Source organism: Buceros rhinoceros, unplaced genomic scaffold (assembly GCF_000710305.1).
Source record: "Buceros rhinoceros silvestris isolate BGI_N320 unplaced genomic scaffold, ASM71030v1 scaffold10422, whole genome shotgun sequence".
Taxonomy (NCBI): domain Eukaryota; kingdom Metazoa; phylum Chordata; class Aves; order Bucerotiformes; family Bucerotidae; genus Buceros; species Buceros rhinoceros.
Genome location: NW_010398347.1, coordinates 22,275 through 41,703, shown reverse-complemented (window position 1 = coordinate 41,703; position 19,429 = coordinate 22,275). Strand labels below are relative to the sequence as shown.

At 44.8% G+C, this 19,429-nt stretch overlaps 1 protein-coding gene across 1 annotated transcript in view; it reads right to left on the bottom strand.

The window, feature by feature from the left end:
• Positions 1 to 19,429, bottom strand: part of UMODL1 (uromodulin-like 1) — a 55,059-nt gene that overhangs the window by 33,991 nt on the left and 1,639 nt on the right. The window contains 8 exon segments of the mRNA XM_010131073.1: positions 215 to 327; positions 1,839 to 2,093; positions 3,763 to 3,882; positions 4,679 to 4,819; positions 5,733 to 5,925; positions 7,867 to 7,973; positions 8,419 to 8,580; positions 15,855 to 16,097. Coding sequence (XP_010129375.1) covers positions 215 to 327; positions 1,839 to 2,093; positions 3,763 to 3,882; positions 4,679 to 4,819; positions 5,733 to 5,925; positions 7,867 to 7,973; positions 8,419 to 8,580; positions 15,855 to 16,097 — 1,334 coding nt within the window.

The following is a 19,429-nucleotide window of genomic DNA, read 5'->3' as shown; positions in this document are numbered from 1 at the left end:
CTGGAGGGAAAATTCTCATTTGCTCCATTGCTAATAACACCAAGGGCTTGATCTGTCTAGTCAGTTGAATTTTGTTTTAAGTATAAAGAAAGGTCCCAGGAAACAGTATGATGATTTCCAAGGGATATTTCAGCCAGATGCAAAATCCTCTATTACAGTAAATAAATTCTAAATTGAAAAAAATACATATAATGCACAGATATTTTAGCACTACCTCTGCAAGCAACAGTCTTGAAAATCCTTTGTATACTGAGCTGCTGGCATCATGGAAATAATCAGTGAAGTTGTAGTTGAGAATCCTCACAGTAACACCAAATATCCTGGCCTCTGTAGGACACAATATTGAAATACACATTGAAATAAGAAGGGGAATAGATTCAGTCAAAACTGATGTACCCAGACCAAAGTCCCAGATAACGGAGAAGAAATGTGGAAGAAGGATGAGAGAGTTTGGTACTAAACTAAGATAATAAAGCCAATATTCTGCTACAAGCTTCCTGTACATTGAGGACATGCACTTACATCAGGTCTATAAAGATATTTAGATACCTAATTATAACTGCCTGACAACTGGCAATACACATAGCATTGTGGTCCTGCTCCCACACAACTCTTGCATTTGAGTGACATCCAGAGTTGAATTGCCTGTGAGCTCATCTCTGGTCCACCAGCCGCAATTATTTTTTTTTCCTGATCTTGCTAGCGTGGGTAGTAAATACATTCTTAAACTGAAAATAATAACAAAAAATGGCGCATGCCATTCTCTGTCTGGTAAGCCCTGACATATATCATGCCGAGCACGTGAGCCAAAGCCAAGAGCCAACAAATCTACAACCACTTTAACCAGTATAAACAGTCTGAGGCTGTTACTCTTCGGACCGATCTTTGGAAAACTTTTCTTTTTCTCAAGGGTTCCAACTTCATCCTGTGAAGTTTAGCCCCCTGTTTCCACAACCACTAGACCTCCTACTTTCCCTCTACAAAAGGAGTAATTTCCTCCTGACCCAGACTGAAGCCATCCCTCGTTTGATCAAATGGAAGGCTCTTACAGATAAACAGTGTGGCCAGTATTAAATAGTTCACTGGCTGTTTTTTGAAGAAAATGGGGAGAGATTTATTTCTTTATTTGCATGAAGGTTTAGGAAATAATTTAAGAATAAAGGAAAAGCAAAATTATGTTTGATCCACACACCAGGGTCTCAGGGAGCTAGCATCACTAGCTAATCGAACAGAATTGCACAGGTATTCTGCAAGCTTTATAACACAGCCCTCGTTGTTCCCTTTAATCCTGGTAACTCGCAGTCAGCTGAATCTGGCCTTCCTCTGGCACTCTTGTTAGCTCAGCTGAGTCCTTGACAAACCAGTTGACTAGATTTCTCACTGGCCATAGCCATCAACCAGGAAAAATAGGGCCTAACAGGAGGTGGGTGGCAGCAGAATGCAGTATCAGGCACCAAAAAAAAAAAAAAAAAAAAAAAAAAAAAAATATTTCAACATGACCGGGAATATTTCCAGGTACGGGGCATCTACAACCTCTCTGGGTGACAAAAAAAAAAAAAAAAAAAAAAAAATTATTTCTAGCCTAGCCTGATATCTGTAACAGTCTGAGGCAGCTCCAGCACTGCTTCATCAACCAAGGCCAGAGCTCTACTGCCTGATAGTCCAGGTTCCATAAATGCTGGGGTAGATGAGAGAAAAAGTGCTGAAAAACTTGGGAAATGGAGTTCAGGGAGGACCAAATGGATCACTGCTGAACTGCGAGTGAGTGGAGAGAGCGAGCGGGGCAGGGAGAGAGAGAGCGCAAGCACACGTGTACATATTTTCCAGTAGCTATTTACCTGTTTTAACATTTTGACGGGAGATGATGATTTTTCCACAGGCTTCATAGCTGATCTCTACAGTATACATCACACCTGCTTCCAGATGAGACACATCAATTTTCATTTCTTCTGTCTCCAGGTTTTGTACAATCTCTTTGCCCTTGAACACTTGGACTTGGAAAGTATTGTTCAGAGTAGAAGTGACACGCCAGGACATTTCAAAACTGTTGCTGGTAACGCTGGAAATCTGGTGGTTTCTAACTGCAGAGTGATCTATTGCAGTCGTCGCAGAAAAAGCAACATTTCATCTTTCAAGCATTGTGCTATTCTAAATCCCTTATACGATCAAAAGGGGAAGCTCATCTTTACATTGTGTCAGGACAGAATCCATCCCTCTCACACTTCCAAGATCCTCTCATCCATGAACCATCCCTCTAGAGTGATTAATTGCCTGCTTGCTTGCTATTTTTACTTCTTTAACTATACGCATCTGTGTTGAAACTCTAGTAACACTAACAAGCAGTCAGTGAGCTCCAGGTTCAAGCGCAGGAATAAGTGTGGAAGAGTAGATCTGTGTACACCACAGAAGCTGTCACTTTAATCATCAAAATGCACCTCTTCAGGCAAAAGCTGCCTTGATTTATGCCTGGAAAAGCCCCACAGACACCAGCTAATAGAGGCTGGGTGCAGAGCGGCGGGCGGCATTTCACCTACTTATGCCACTCTAGTCCAGTGTAATCATTGTCATGCCAATGGGAAAAGAAAAGGACCCTTCAGAGAGGATTCCTCTCCTCAAAGGAGGAAGAAGTGTCTGAATTGGGTGGGATGAATTGCCCTCCAGCAGAGTCTGTCTGCCTCCACTGACCATAGAGGGAGCACAGACTGTCTCCTGTAGACAGCTGGGGGTCACGTGCGATGAACGCCATCTCCCATGCTAACCTAGAGACCATGGCACGCTGCTGCCACAACTTCAATTCTTCCACGCTAAGGGTTAGCCTGAGAAAAAGATTTGTTTCTTAGATTGTTTCAATAGGACACGATTGTTTCCTAGACTCTTTCCAGGTGACTACCAAACATCCCCAAAGCCATACTGCCCCTGCACTAGAGGGATTTCAGCTTGGATCAGCAGTTGTGGATGAACAAGAATATCCAACGTGTCTCCCTGAACTAGGCAAAGAATCAGTACAAGTTATTTCCTCCCACAAGAAGAACACAATGTTGTTAAAAGGATGGTGGTAACTCTTGCCTGAAAGGGCTGAAGACATCCATATAAAGACAAACCTGCTGGGGTTTATTCTTGTCATAGTCCCTCAGGCAGCTGTCATGTATAGCAGGGAAGGTACTCACAAAGCTGTGGCCAACCTCCCTCACTCATGTACCCCACAAACATCTCCCTCAACTGGAAAGCAAGAGGCCCGCATCCTGGTGACTGTGGCCAAGAGGACCTTCTGTGGTTGATAGCAGATCCTCCCATACCTTTTTCCAGGACAAGCCTGGGACTTACAGTGAGGAGACGTAAGTCCAGGGTGACTGAGTGGTGCTGCACTCACACAGCCCTCACCGGCATGCTCCTCATGCTGGAGGGTTATCCAGCACAAGCCCTGTGATGGGATCTGCCCCTAAATTGTTCACCAGGCACAACCAGTAGCTCAAAAAGCCCAGTGCAGCCACCTCCACCTCCAGAAGGCCAGTTCCCTTCAGTAGCCATGGGGATAACAGAGGGGCTTCCCCAGGGGTCACTTCACAGCACCACAGCTCCTGATCCCAATGTCCTGTAGGGGAAGCCTCTCTCTTTCTGTTTCTATAGGTGGAGATTCACTCCAAAACAATTACCAGCTTCTGTGAACACCCTCCTGTCACTCAATGAGCCCCAGGACAAAGGGATCAAAGAGAGGCTGAATTAAAAGCAAGACAATATTCATCTAAATCCACGGTTACTTACAGCACCCAGCATCTGTAGACTGGTTCGTCATGGACAAGAGACTTGAATTACTTATAGACGGAGAGCTATTGCTAGTGTTAATGAGACGCAGTGCTGAACTTGGAGTAGATGCTGCCATGCCTAGGGAAAAAAATAAGAGAGTTAAAGCATTCCTAACAAAGCAAATCTGAAATAATACCATTAATGTCTTCCATAGCAGAAAAGTAGCAACTGAAGAAATATAAATAGAGATTAAAATAAACATATTATCATATCACAAAAGCATAAAGTAATAAATTATCTTAATTTTTCAGATTAAAGGATTGTAAAATTGTTTTCTAACTAAAGCATGGAATCTGCAAGCACTTATTTATCTCATTATCATTAAGCCTATTAGCAGGTCCATTGATGTCTGTGAGCTGTAAGTACATGTCTCTGTATTTTGCTGAACTGGTACCACAAAGTATTATTTCATCCATGGCCAAGCTCCATCTGCCTCCAGCAGAGGACCCGGCATAACCCAGGGTGGGATTGTACAACCTCGGAGTCCCAGCCGCAGTCACGCAGTCAAAACAGGAAGGAGACATCGTGTACAAACAACGTCATTAATCGAGGTCCCCAGGAGGCTGGGTCGGTGTGCTGTCACTCGGCGACTTGTTCTGAGAAGCAGTTAGGGTCTGAAGCTAGAGGGTTTGGCAGGTGAGTGAGGACAGAGGAGGGTGAGGTGGGAGAAACAGGCAGGTACTGTGAAATACATAGACTGCATTTCAGTCAGAATTAGCTAACAGCTGGCTTGTCTGGCACCTTCTCCCAACAGAAGGAGAAGGGGCACTGCGTGCTCCAGAAATCTTTGCCTTGCAGGCGAATCCTGTGCGAGACCACAAACTCCAACAGAAGCATTCTCAGTATTTCCCAAGGTGAGCACTACATCTCTTACCTTCCTTGCTTTGGCTTAGCTGGTGAGGGATGGCATCTGCGTGTTCATTCTGAGGGGCACAGCTGTAAAAACCTTCTAAATTTACACACGCGGTTTTCTCAGGACAAGTGTTGAATTCAGCATAGGAACATTCATTAACATCTAAGAAGGGAAACACACCTTGCACAGATATTGATAGCAACATCACGGGTGATCTGCAATGCGTGTAGACCAGGCTCTGGATATGATAAACTCAGTGTAAACCTGCAGTAACTCTGCTGAAGCAATTCTGGATGTATACAGGTGCAGCAAAACCCGAACACTGCCCTTCCCCATAACATTTATAACCGTATCATCTCATACTCCAATTCTTCGGAATAAGATGGCAGCTGGTGGTAGCTCCTGCTTACAGTTGCTGGATGTCGTCAAACTTAAGAGAATCCAGCAACAAGAGGAAGGAGATCTAACCAGTGACTTCACTGAAGGTTGGAGTGAGTTCTCAAAAGTAAACACAGAACCAAAGAAGTGATGACAACAGACCATATGGATGCATTTTGGGTGTGAAAACGTTCTGATTACTACACAGAATTAAGTGGATTTAAAATAATTTAATCTAAATATATTTTAAAATTTGCCCATCCTTTAAAATGAGGTAATAACACACTATAGTAATCAAGAGCCTTGTTTCATGCAAGCTACTGGAAATAGCACATAAAATCAGAGTTTATCTTCTCAAGAAAACACTTCTTTTAAGAGCTTCTTTAATACAACTAATGATTGTGCTACAAATTTGAATACCTTTCTTTTTCATATGAAGATGGGCTATGCTACAAGGAGAAAACAAATTTAATTAAGGAAGCAGAAGTATTCCCCTGCAAACTACTCACTCCAAAATAATTACAAGCTAACTATAACTTGCCATCCCATAACGGATAGGGCTGTATTTGCAAAGTTTACAGGATTCACAACACTGTATTTTTGAAAGCAAATCGTAGTCATACAGATAAAATTCGAAGTGAAGAGGGGTGAAACCCCTGAAAAAGCTTTCCCTCGTGACAGGATAATAATAACTAACCTTGCACTTCTGTGTCAATCACTTCATACACGTGCTTCACAATGCCCTTCAAGGAGGAAGAGACCTCCGCCAACGGAGCTGGATGACGCAGTCCAACAAGAACCCGAGAGGCCACCATCCCCGCGTATACTGCTGCACGGTTACTCTGGATATGGTGCACAGAAGCTTCCAGGGGCTGCAATGCACCAGTAATCTGGAAAACAGGGGAACGAAGACTTCAGTACCTCGTTCCTTTCTCAGCACAACTATATGCCAACGAGGCATAACTTCTGCAATGATTATCATCATCATCTGAGTGTAGAAAGCACCAATTTAGAAACCATAACAAAGTGGCAACATTTAGTTCTGTATCTAGGCAAGACGAGCTCTTCTTATTAGCAACATATTTCACTACAGAGTTAGAGTACAGCAATGCCGGGCTAAAGAAGGAGTGGAGGTGGAGCTGCACGGCACATCTCAGAGGTTTAGGCAGGAGGATGCAACCCAAGAAGATACGGGAAAAGGCTCTTTGGCTCGTAATGCTTAAACACCTAAATCTCAACAGACAGAATATATGTTAGATATGTTATTGCATATAGTTCATCTGTAATAAAGTTGTCCAACGCTTCTCACTTTAAGCAACCAATAAGACTGCTGGCAAAGGGAATAGAAAGAAAAACAAGAAAAGTAATAGACTGAGGAAGAAAGCTGGGACCAAGAGCCACAGAGAGACCCCAGGACTGACCACATCATCACAACTGCGAGTCAAGAGTGAGAGAAGGAACGTGGTAGTGGGCTGAGCATTAGAAGTCAGCGGAGCAGACAGGGCCTGGAAAACATTCCTCTGAGTAGCAGCTCACTGCAAAGCTTCAGTTCATATTTCCTATTTCTTGAGAGTTTGACTTTGCCATAGCTTGCTTTAGACCAAGATGTAAAAGTCTTGGTAGATCATTGCCCTCTCTCTACTCCTTACCACAGAGCAACAAGACCAGGGTTTCTCACTTTTTCAGGATATAAGAGGGAATTCGGGTAGGAGGAAGTAAATTCATGCAACATCCCCAAGTTACTGCTACCACTTGTATTCTGCCCGTCAGTGCTAGTTTATAACGGGAGAAGGGTTTCTTTTGCTGCTTGTCCATTTCCAGCTGGAAACTGGGGAAGAGGAGAAACAAAAATAAAGGGAAATAGGGACCTGCCCACTTGGGTACCTTTTAAAGGCCACGTCCAAGCCTGGTTTTCTTCATGGCATGGTGATATGTGCTATGGAAATGCTGCAGTTGTATGGCCTGGAGGAACTTTGTCCTACTTCATCAACCCATTTCCTAAATGCAACTTAAAGGGCATAGTAAGCACCGCTGTCTGAGCTCTGCAGCCTGGTTCTTCCTGCAGAGTCTCCTTCTGGGAACTGTACCTCACACCTCTGCCACGGCTGTGCTCTTCTTGGCTCCCTTGGACTCCTCCTGCCCGCTATGTCAGCGATAGGGAGAGGCACACCACGCTGCTGTCATGTGGCCATGCAGGCGTTGTTTCCAACGCCACCGCCAATCCATGCGCAAGGCAGAGCCTTGGTCCTGCAGCAAAAGCAACACCCTGCTGTTTCCCTGTGTGCTGATGCTGTGGCAAGAATGCCAACAAAATGCCCTCGACCCAGACAGAGTCCCCTGCCATAATCCTGCGGTTTCACAGCGAAACTCCATCTGCCATGTAGGTCCCAGTGCTGTAGATCAGCTTCGCCTCTTGAAAGGTTTAACTCAGAACTCCTTATCAGAACACATCACTGCTGCAAGTCTCAAAATTCAGACCCAGTCAGTCATAGACCCAAAGCTGAACTGAGAGAGAGCTAAAGCAAACATCGCTTACAGAGGAAGAAACCCCGTATTTCAGAATGTCTTTGACTTGCCCTTGGAAGAGACCTGAAAAGTTTACTAAAGCAGCTGATAAATCAATGTTGCTTGAGCGGCTCGGCGATGCAGCTGACATTCAGTAATTAGGAATAAATCAGGGCCAAAAAAGCCGGTCTGGCAGAACAAAGAGGGAGGGGCCAGCTGGCAAGGTTGTGCCCAGCACAGAGGACTATGAAGCGAGTGGTGGTTACTGAGCAACAGAAACACGGACACAATGAGCAACACACGGGAGGGTTCGTGCTTGTACATACCATCGAGTGCAAAAGGCGGGAATGATTCAGAAGGTGGGGATCCACTTCGATTAATTCATTAAAATCCATTTTCACAAGCACTGTCACGTTGTACCAAAATGTTCCTCCTGAAAATAAATTAACAGAACAGCCAAGTCATCTGAGGCCTGATGCTAAAGAAAGTGGCAGAGCTATAGGAAGGCTCTGGGAAACCAAAGCAAGCTTAACTTAAAGCAACTTAAACTTAAGCAAGCTTAAATATGATAGGCCCACGTACAGCCTTTCCTACAGCCTCATTCACCATATGCCACAGGCAGAGGCACCAGCGAAGGAGAAAAACCTGAGCAAGATCCGCCGGACCTGTGACACTCACGGTTCAGTACTCACGAGTGCAAGCATGGAAGCTGAATATCCCAAAATTGACCCAAGGCGGCTCCTCATATTTGTTTTATGAAGAGCTATGGCAACACTTTTTCTGGCCACTCCCACCCTCAGAAGGAAAAAAATAAGCATATTTCTACTAGAAGCAGAATTTATTCAAGAATTCAATTCAAGCATTTATCAGTAACATACCCTCTGGCACCGGATCCACACAGCCTGCTCCTCTGGATGAGCTGCAGCATTTTTTAAGCCCTGGACATTCAGTATCAAACGTGCAAGAATAATTGGATGTTTCCACACTCTCCATTGGACAAATACCAGGTCTTGAGGCAAATACACTGGATCTATTGAGCACTAAGTAACAAAAACATTTCTGAGAACACAAATATTGAAAATTGTTTCCATAAGATTATGCTATTTAATTTACGGCAAACACCTCCTCCTCATTTCAGAAGCACATCTGTTCTGAGGTTTTCATGGGGAGAAAATAGCAGCCTAACGTACCGTTATTTCATTTCAAGAGTGTAAATGTTCTCAGATTTTTCTCTCTTTAATGACATTTCTGTTACAGAAATTTTATATGTATAATTTTCCATTAATAATTATGGATGGAGGGATAGATATACAGATAGATGGTTATTTTCTGAATGTGCAGACACCGAAGCACTGTAAAACAGAAAACGTACCTGACGTTGGCTATGTCTAATCCAAATAATATTTAATGTTCACAGGAAATAGGTAATGTCAAAGCTAGAAACTGGGAGGTTTCATTTAACCTTCTGTTGCGACAGTGTTATAGTAATTGGAGATGTTACGTGAGAGAAGAGATAAAATGCTGCCCTGGGGTACGGTTCACTGGGTTACACAGAGAGACAGGAGAGCAGAACTGAGCCTGGCACACTCGCTCGGTGCCAGCCAGCCATCTCAGGAGGCTGGCAGCCCACGCCGGACAGCCCTGAAGAGAGTGCAGCTAAGGCAGAAGGTTACTGGAACCCAGGCCAAGGGCAGCCAGTGGTCCTGGCTCAATGCCAGCACATACTCCTCTAGGGGAAAAGAGAAAATCTTTCCAAGCTCTACGAACATTACTTTCACCCACGCTCTCAGACATAGCTCCAAGTAACGTTCAGCTCTAGTCTTTCCAATCAACCTGAAAGATTTCTCGTTTCTATTCATTTCACGCCTACGGGTTTTTGGTCCTACGATCTCTTGACCCATCACTGGACAATTAAGGTCATCCACTAGGCATGCAGTCACATTTGCATGAAGAAACAGCCTACGGAGACCAACGGTTTTAAGACTGCGGTCTGTGTCCTTTTAGGAGCCCAAAGTATGCTTGTCAAGGGTCTCTGAAAGGTGATAAAGTAAGCACAGCTTAATGATGAGGGTCCACACCTCTGCTGAAAAAACTGCCAGAACTCACAAGCTGGAGAACAGTGCGCTGAGCTGAGACCTCTCAGCAGCGTGCAGGTTACCTGCAGGTGTAATTTCAATGATTTGCAGGCAGAATACATGGGACGGCACTTTTCCACGCTCTTTTATATTGTATTTGATACACTGTGTGCACGTATTTTGTGTTCACACAGTCAATGAGCACATGCTTTAACAGGGCTGTGAACATCTTTCAGGAAGAGCTGGTGTTAGACCCACAAGAGCTACGGGCAGCAAACTGGGAAAATCTACCCCACTGAATGGCTGACTGCCCTACGGGGAGCAGGATTTCTCCTGGTGCCTAATGCAGGCTATTGTGGGCCCCTTCATGCCTGCAAACAAAGGGCCCAGACCTCTTTAGTACTCCCCAGGACAAACCCTGCCTCCAAAGTTCATTTTGAGTCATAGGCCTAGGTCTGCAGTGGGAGGCTGAGGAGAAAAAAAATCAACCCTGTGCCATTTTACGTATGTTACTTCTGGGGCCAGCCAGCCCCAGTAGACATATTCTGCTTCCCAGCATGGATCAGGAACCTCTGCTTCTGGCTCTGGGGCTGGCACTATGGGTCATTCCCCCTAACAGGTTCAACTGCTAGAAAGCCTTTTCCTGATTTCTAGTCTAAACCCACAATTAAGTGTGATACAGCCTCAGTTGCCCTTGGAGGAGTCCCACACACATTCCCAGTCTCGAGCGATTGCTTCAACCTCGCCCCCTGCACAGAGAGGCTAAGCACCAGCGGAGCTTGCACGGACACGAGCACCGAGGGATTACCCTGTCTTAGTACATCGCCAGTGCTCCTTACTATTCCCGCCAGGTGGATCTTGGTGAGCTTGACACAAGCACGTAAATCACTCCAGCTCTGAGATTCGGGTGCAGTTCAAGCAGGTTTGAGGTTCAAAGCAGCTTTTTTCCCCCTAGTTGTTTGGTTTTTTTTTTTTTTGTGGCATGTTCGTGTTCTGTGGTGTAAAAGATATAATGAGACACGTGCAATTGAATCCTGGCTGAGTGCCACACTAGCCATTTATCTAAAATCAGAAGGCCATCATTTTTGGATCAGTGGAAACAGAGATGGACTCACGTAACATTTCTGTCTAATTGTACCACATGCAAATTAAAAATTTCATTTACGCTCTCCACTTCAATCACCTTGGGGACAGTCTCCTACCCAGCAACACTGCCAGCACTGGGCAGCAAGCCTGCCAACGCCTCTGTCAGTCAGATAAAGCACAGGCTTTTCTCCTCCATTATGTGCATGAACGTACAGAGGCAGAAATGCAGCACCCAGTGCTTAGCAACAAAAGCTCAGTTACCAGCCTGCCCACAGGGGAGTCACCGGGTCTGCTGTGAGGATGCAGGAGATAGATAGAGATGCTGAGGGACACCATTACCTCAGCCATAACACACTTCTTCTCCCTCCTTCCACCTGGAAGGGCCAGGTTTTATCCAGAAGGTGAGGCAGAGCCAGGGACCAAACACTTGCCAGGGACCAAACTCCTGCATTCATCTCAGGCATCAGAAGTTGGAGACCAATCTATGAGATGATAGAAAGAGCTCCTGGCAAAGCCTGTTATGGAGGCAGAGTGGCAGCTTTCATCATATGACTCTGTTTTCAGGGTCTTTGAGTGCTGAGAGACTTTACCTGCTCAGATGGATGTTTCCTATCCTGAGTGCCCGTCTGGGGATTAACTGGGACAGAAGGCAGGATCAGGATGTGTGGGTTCAGCATCTGACAAATATTTAACACCCCTCCCCATGAAAATGTTCTGTTGTTGACTGGAATATATTCAGAAGCCCTGGGCTGAAATTCAGCTGTTGGACACAGCTGTTGGATGATGGGGGAACATGGCCTTCGAAAACCAAAACCAGCCTGTGCATGCTCAGAAGAAACTGAATTAAAGTTAGCCACTGTCACTTCCAGTGGGTTCATCTTGCTGGCAGCACTGTGATAACGGCCATGCTCTGCTCCATCAACAGCTGGTGGAGAGCCAGCAGGGACCCACAGTGAGCGCACAGGCTGGGTGTGACTCTGGGTACTCCCTGGGGTTTAATGCAGTCACGAAAGGCATGACCTGAGTAACTGAATGGAGCAGATAGCTTGCAAGGAAAGACTACTAAAAAGGCTGGGATTTTATTTCATCCCCCTTCTCTCCACAGAGAGAAGGCTAAGAGGGATGAAATAAAATTCCCAAAGGCAGGGGGTAAGGTGAAAGCGGAGCTGGTATTCACCAGAGCCCACGGTAATAAAATGGGTAAAAGCACACACTTTTGATGTCATGGGACATGTAGAGGCAGACAGCTTTGTTGGGCTCAAAAAGAGACAAGACAATTCCTGGTCAGAAGGCCCACAAGCAGACACCACAGAGAATAGGCAAGTACATGCCTTCTGACACCAGTAATGCCATTTCTGCAGCCACTGAGGGCACACAAGAGACCCAAACCACAGGGCAGACAGAGGGACCTGCTTCGGAGCGAGGTCCTGGAGGGCTTTCCTTCCCACCTCAAGCTGCAATGCTACCTACATACCCCTGGTGACACTGCTGTCCCATGGCTTTCTGGTGCCAGCCCAAGCAAGGCAGACAGCTGTGCCATTGCTCCCTGCTACTTCAGTTAGACTCAGCATGCAAACGTCTGCACACAGGCTCTGAAAGGACCCAGCCCTCCTGAGCACCTAAAATGAACCCTGGACACCTAAAATGAACGTATTTTTACTGTACACTTGTTTTTAAGTTATGCACACAAAGCATACTCTGATTAAAGCATGGCGTTAACATTGCAAATCAAGTGCTCTCAAGTTAAGAAACTCCAGGATTAAAGTGGTCTGTTCTTTCTTAGTTCAAGGTATTTTTTATAGACATGCTGAAAAAACAGCCTTCATTGCACGCTGATGCACTCTTCTGGTCCTTAGCTGAGGATCAAGCATGGTTAAAAGGCAGATGAGATTTGATTTTATGCAGTAAGGTTGAAGTTGGCAGCAAACCAGTCACCAGAAGTAACCTTACCGTTGATTTAGGCAGCTGGAAATCAGCCTGGAGAATTTCACCTGTCTTTGCTTAAAAGAAATTCCTGCAAATTGCTGAGAAAGTCGCATACAACACACTCGTAACAACCTTGCTGAGCCCTGGATTTTGCAGGTCCAGGACCTGCAGCCCTAGGACTGCCTAGCAATTGGGGGAGCACTCACAGTCAGCATCAAGGACACCAGGCTCTGCACTCCCACCATGCAAGTTGTTAAAGGCAGTACTAAGTCCTCTGAAAATCGAAATATATTTAATTAAAAAATTAAAACTGCGCCATAGGTATCTGAGAGTGGGCGCACAAAATGGTTTGACTTCAGTTTCTTTGCAGCTCAGTTGTCCAGCTGTGAAGCTTGAGAACCTCCCTTCCTTTCCACAGGCTTCATGAAGACAAACCGCTGTCTGTGAATCACTCCAGGATTCACTCTTCAGAGGTGATAAATATTTCTATATTGAGAGAGAGGCTCGGCAGAGCACCGCACCACGCCCTGAACGTGGAGGCCAAGACGATGCGGTGCTGGAGAGCTCCTTACTGGGGCCCCGCGATCCTTGAGCACCCCAGGGAAATGTGGTCCACGGGGCAAAGCGGAGCCAAATCACGTAGTTAAAAGGCTTTGCTAATCTGCATGCACAGGCACAAAGAGAGGCACAAAGGTTGTTTTATTTAATTCTACCTTGAGAAATAGTTCTGGCACTTTTCCTAACTTTTCAATTTTTGTTTAAAAACAGTTCAAGTAGGACTGACGGGCAACTAGTGAGAATTACCAGAGAAACTTGACTAACGGTCTAGACATTTTTTCCCAACAGTAAAGAAACAAGAAAAGCTGTATCCCTGCTGTATCCCAGGCAGGGGTTAGTGTCTCTTTCTAGGAAGAAAATGTAGGGAGTGGCCAGCAGCAGGTAGCTGTGAAAGGTCATGGAGACCTTTCCGCTCCCAGCAGGATGGAGAGCATGCCAGCATGGATAACATCAAGAAGAAAATAACAGTAGTTCAACAGCATGGTGTGCAGTAATTTCAGCAGTTCCCGTTTGTCTTCTCATCACTTATTTAAGACTGTGTCTAGACAGTGCATTACCATTCACAGAATTTATGACTAATGCCCTGAAAAGCAAAGATACCGGAATAATGTAAACACCGAGAAAACACCTAGAAGCTATACAAATCCTTTAATGGTTTAAAATATTCCCAAATTAACTCTGACAGGAAGAAGAGTCAAGGTGACCACGGTATGTCATGGACAAATCTGCCCAGCATGCCCATCAGTGTGGCAAGGGCAGAGCGGAAATTCTGCAGCTAAGCTTTCCAAGAGATTTACAGATCTGTTAATGTTAGATGAAATAAGCTCATCAACAGCTCTCAAGCCTAAAATAACCCTAGAGATGTTCTTAAAAGGCATAGAATTATACTGGGGAAAAAGTACTCAAAGTGTTATCAGGTACCTTTTTTCCTACCCAAGAAGATGGTCTTCATTTCTGGAGCTAGCTAGTGACACTTCAACATTTAGCTGACATAATGCAGAATTAAAAAGCAATTTTCTCCAATTGCTTCTTCAGTCTTGACATTTGATACATAAGGGCACACATGCATGCACATGTGTACCAAAAAAACCTCACCGAAGTAACTTTTCAACAATAATTAGATCTACTGGGGATTTTCCGCAGCCTGAAACTGGTGCTTGGAAAATACAGATGATCAACAGTGGGTCCTTTGCCAGTCTGAGAAGACTGCCTGGCCATACCATAACCTACAAGACAAATTTTGCCCTGCCTGACACTCCACAACAGCTACAGATCCAAACAACGGCAGGATACAAGAAGTTAAGAATTATGTGCATCTGATCATGCTTTCATTTCTTTTCTTTAGCAAACCATTTTAAGGACAAGGAAAACACAACAACCACTTCCGTGTTCTCACATTTCTGGCAAAAGCATTTTCTTGCCAGACACAATATTCTACTAGTATCTGGTGAGAAAACAGCTGGCAAAAACTGTTTGGCGGTTCATTTTTCCTACTTAAAAGCAGGGTGTATTTATTGCTCTGGAGAGATCACATGACAAGACATACGGCTCATACTCCCCATGTCACGTTATACGATTCAGTGCAGGAGCAGGTTTGGTGACGTTCCCATAGATCTGAGTCACCCAAGTCTCAGAACTCAAAGCAAGGACCAGGGCTGCTATAGGACCTTTCCTTTTAAACCTTCTGTTACGGCGTTGTCACTATGGAATTTCCCAGGACCATAACTGGAAAATGGGGGTGGAGAAAATGCAACATCTTACTGAAAACAGGAGACAAAACTACGTCCCGCAGAACTTTTCTGGGTGTTGGAACAGACCAATGGTGACATAGTTAATCCAAGATGCCTGTTTATCTTAAAAGTATGTGGCTTTAGCCATTAAAAAAAATAATCCTTTTCCCTAATGAATCCTCTCCACCCTGCTAACATTGGGAATTCCTTGTTGACAGCTGGTAGCTGTGATGTGGGAAGCAAAAAAAGCTTCCATCTTGAGTCAGAGGATTAACTCTTCCTGAGCAGAGTCTTGTCAAAACTCAGAAGTTAGATCAGATGCACCGAAGATTCACCGGTTTCCAGATGTCCAGCATAGCCCTAGGAAGCCCTGAGAAAACGGGCCCTAACAGAGTTTTGATTGGAAAGTGGTTGGTACCAACTCGCCCTGAGGCTACAGGTGCTTTTACACTAACACCAAGCCTGGGATTGCATTCTGGGAACCAACCCTTCTCCAAACCAAAGCAGACGTTATCCTAAGTGCATTGTGAAATACTTTTGAAAAGAAAGCTTCCTCTGGAAACGCAAGCATGCTTAGAGCAGGCACAGCACTAAGCGAGGCCACATGAGTTATTGTACTTGGTCACGGACGTTGGCCTGAACCAGGACAAGGAACGAGCCCTGGTATGGGTAGCAACAGCTGCCTTCTTCCCACTCATGCAGAACTTTAGTGAATTTGTGACTAGGGGTGGCAAAGAGCAAGAATCAGGAACATCAGTCTTCCATGTCCACTCCTTATCACGTTGGACGAAGTGTACCGTCTGTCTTTGTAGTCGCACTGATTTCAGTGAGCAGAAACCTATTGCCCAGAACTTCATTAAGCATTTGCGTGTCTCGGTTTAAGTGAATTCTATTCCATCAGAAGCATTTATTACAACTATTAATATGACTAAATCTTACCTAAAGAGCAGTAGAGTCCAACTTGTTCATATCCTTCACAACAACCTGTAAAAGTGATGGTTTCGGGGACTTCAACTTTACGATACTGCATTTTATAGTATGTCCGGGGACACATCATCCACGGTATCCATCCTCCACAGGAAGTGCTCTTCTCATAGGACTTTTGGTAGGCAACCATTTTAAACACATTTTTGGTCAGGCTGTAGTTGCACAGATGGTACCCTACCAAAGAGAGGCCTTTTTCTAGGAAGGAAGAAAAAAAACCCCAAGAAAACAGGAAAGAGATCAGCACTAACTTGTCACCCCAGGGCATAAGTTCCCTGCAGTATATATAATGAGAAAGCAGTGACAGAACCAACAATTTGAACGATTTGAAGGAATCAGTCTTCCAAGCAGGAATCAGCCTTCCAAGAAGGCTGATATTAGGAAGAATGTCACTTCAGAAAATGGACAGAAGAAAGAATTAGTAGTGACTGCTTGTTGTAGGCATCACTTCAACCATAAAAGGATACAGATCGGCAGAAAATTCAAAGGGCTTTCAGTGCCGAAAAAGGGCAAGTTAACTCAAGTAAGTACAAAGGAAATTAATACACATTAATAGAAATTAACAGTAGAGCAGAATAGGCACTTCCAGGGCACAGTCATCCAAGTGCTCCAGGCTCATGCTGCCAAAGTGTTCATCTTTCTTCACTGGCTATGAAGGGAATGAAGGGCAAGGAACTCATGGGCAGATGAGTCACAGTAGATGTCTGGAATAAGACAATCTTCAGACAGCACCCTAGGCTGTGACTGGGCACTCATACATTATTGGGAAGAACTTCCAGGTATCCGACACAGAAGGTATTCCTGGAGCTCCTACATTATCCACCTGCAGTTGTGGCAGGCCTTTTGAGAGCTCCAGCGGCTCGTGGACTTCAGTAAGAATGCAGTCAGTGGTAAGTTCATTAACTACATAATTTCATGCAGGTCTGGGAATGGGACCAGTTTCTGGAGTTCTGAAACCAGTCGTGATGAGGAGTGAACTTGTTACTTTACTTAAAACTGAAGTACTTGAGCAGGAACAGGAAAAGAAGAAACCAAAACCAAAAAACACCACAAAGAAACCCAAACAACAACAGCAACAAAACCAGATGGAATTTAAGAATCAGCAGTAAGCAAGCTACAATCATGTCATAATCATCAGGCTGTCTCTGATGATACACTGTGGACACCAGAGGGGCTGAGTCACGCTTGTCCCATTCGGGAAATAGATGAGATAGATAGAATCAAAATCCCTATGTTATCCTTCAGACAAAGCAAAACAAACTTCGTTGAGGATAAATATAAACTAGCTGCAGAGATTCAGCTATGGCAGGATTATTATTTCTGAGAGCTCTGAGGGGACCAGGGCCGGTCAACAGACGGACTGAAGCTGACATAGTATACAGCATACAATTAAAATATTCACAGCTTCTCTTACGTGCACAACTTGTCTCCTGCCTGAAAAGATGAAGCATGTAAAAACAATTCAAGAAAAAGAATTGTCAGATTCTTAGGAATCATGTACTTTTATCATCTTTAGCTTTCCAGCTAAACAAAAGATGTATGTGCAGCTTGAGCAGGGCTGGTGAAAGAGCTTAGAACAGGATAATCCATTTGTGACACAAGGACAGTCCAGAAGAAAGCATGGGATAGACACCATAGGCCACAATACACCCCTCAAACTGGTTCAGACAAGTCACCCAGAGGTCTTCCTCCATCCCCAATCCTAGCCACTGCTCAAATAAGAACAGCTCGAAAGATGTCCCCTGCTTTATATGTTCAAAACACCATGAAGAAGAATGGATTTGCTTGGCACAATTCCTAAGAGAGGCACAGACACCTCCCAGCGGACAAGGGCACTTTGGAAGAGCAGAAGGAAGGAGAGGGGGCTGGTACTGACTACAGAGCACCCCCAGCATCAATAACTCACATCTGACCAGACCCAGGGAGAGCATTCAGCCCGTGAGAGTCCAGCCCGGCTCTAACCCATCTGTGCCTTCCTCCTGCAGAAAAAGTCAGAGCTCGATGCTGGGGCATCTTACAGAGAGTGCGTGTGAGAACAACAAACCTCCAGGCGAGAACAACAACCCCTCCAGGGAGCCCAGTGCTGATGCTTCGAGCAGGTCAGCAGAAAAACATCAAGAATAAGGGCATAAGTGGAAATCCCACTCCTTGCTGCTTCCTCCTTCCCAAGGCACCTCCCTCTGTGTCCAGCCCCTGGATCTAGCTCCAGAGACAGCAGCTGAAAGGCCTTCACAGCCCTGAAAAACCACCAGGGCTTTTTCTTTGTCCTTAAGAGAGAGAAAAGAGGGACAGGAAGAAAGACACCAGCCTGTCTCAAGCTGAGGAGCTGAAACCCACACGCTGCCTGATCCAGGAGAGGACCCAATGGCCGGAATGGAGATCTGACCAGCACCGTCAAAGCCCATACCCAGCTGTGGCACCTAAGTGGAGGGAACTGAAGATGAAGAGAGCCAGAGAAAGTAAGGCAGCCTCTCTCCCCTAACTGACTTTAGGACATCCCTCCAGGATAGTGATGAAGAGAAGAAACGTGGGTTCTGGAACAGAAATCAGGAATCAGTGGCTGCTTTTTATCCAATGGATTTGATCAATCACCACCTCACAGCAGGCACAAGTGCCCTACAAGAATCAAGCAGCTGTCATTGCATTTTGTAAAGCCTTCCCTCACCACACATTAAGGGTGCTCCAAGAATACCTACCTATAGCAAATGCCTCTGGGAATGTAGGCATGGGGTGGGGGGAAAGAAAAAAGAATCTTGTTTCAGCTTTTTTTTTTTTTAATTAGTTTGGGACATGAATGGCTAAATACCAAAGTGGAAGGGAAAGAATACCTAACCATTTTGGATCTAGCCTTTATCAGGAGAGCACAAACATCTGTTGCTAACCAGGGAAGATGGGAGGAGCAGAACAAATTTTGTTCTATGAAAACAAGAAAAAGAAACTATTGTATTAAGGAATCATACTGTTACAGTATAAAATTATGTTAAAGGAGGGAAGGGCAGGTAAGGAAGAAGAGTTCATCCTAGTTCCTCATCACCATGATCCCTCCATTTCTCCAGAGCTCACATATTAGCATGGCTAGAGCAAAGCAGGTGCTGGAAGAGAACAACCAAGTCAGGAGAGCACTGAAGATTTGTGTTGTCCGTGCAGAGCTGAGGCTACAGCAAGCACACAGCACTGGAAAGCTAAAAATTCCAGTCAGCTGAGCTGGCTCAGGCTCTACAGCAATGTGCAACATAAATACAGGTATGAAACTGAAAAAAAATTATATAGAATTAGACACAGTTTATAATTAGAAGCTACAGCTGTCAGAGCAGAAATGAAATCATATTTCATACATACATATTGATACTAGGTATAGACTGAGGCTGCCAGAGCCAAAGGAGAAGGTTTGAGATATGATTACACTGGTACAAAAATATACCCTCGCTGGAAGAGGTTAGACCCAAGGTGATAGGGAAAGGTGCAGCACCACCAACCTTACCACCATCCATCACTGCCATATAGTTTAAAACAAGCTCTGACACTCACAG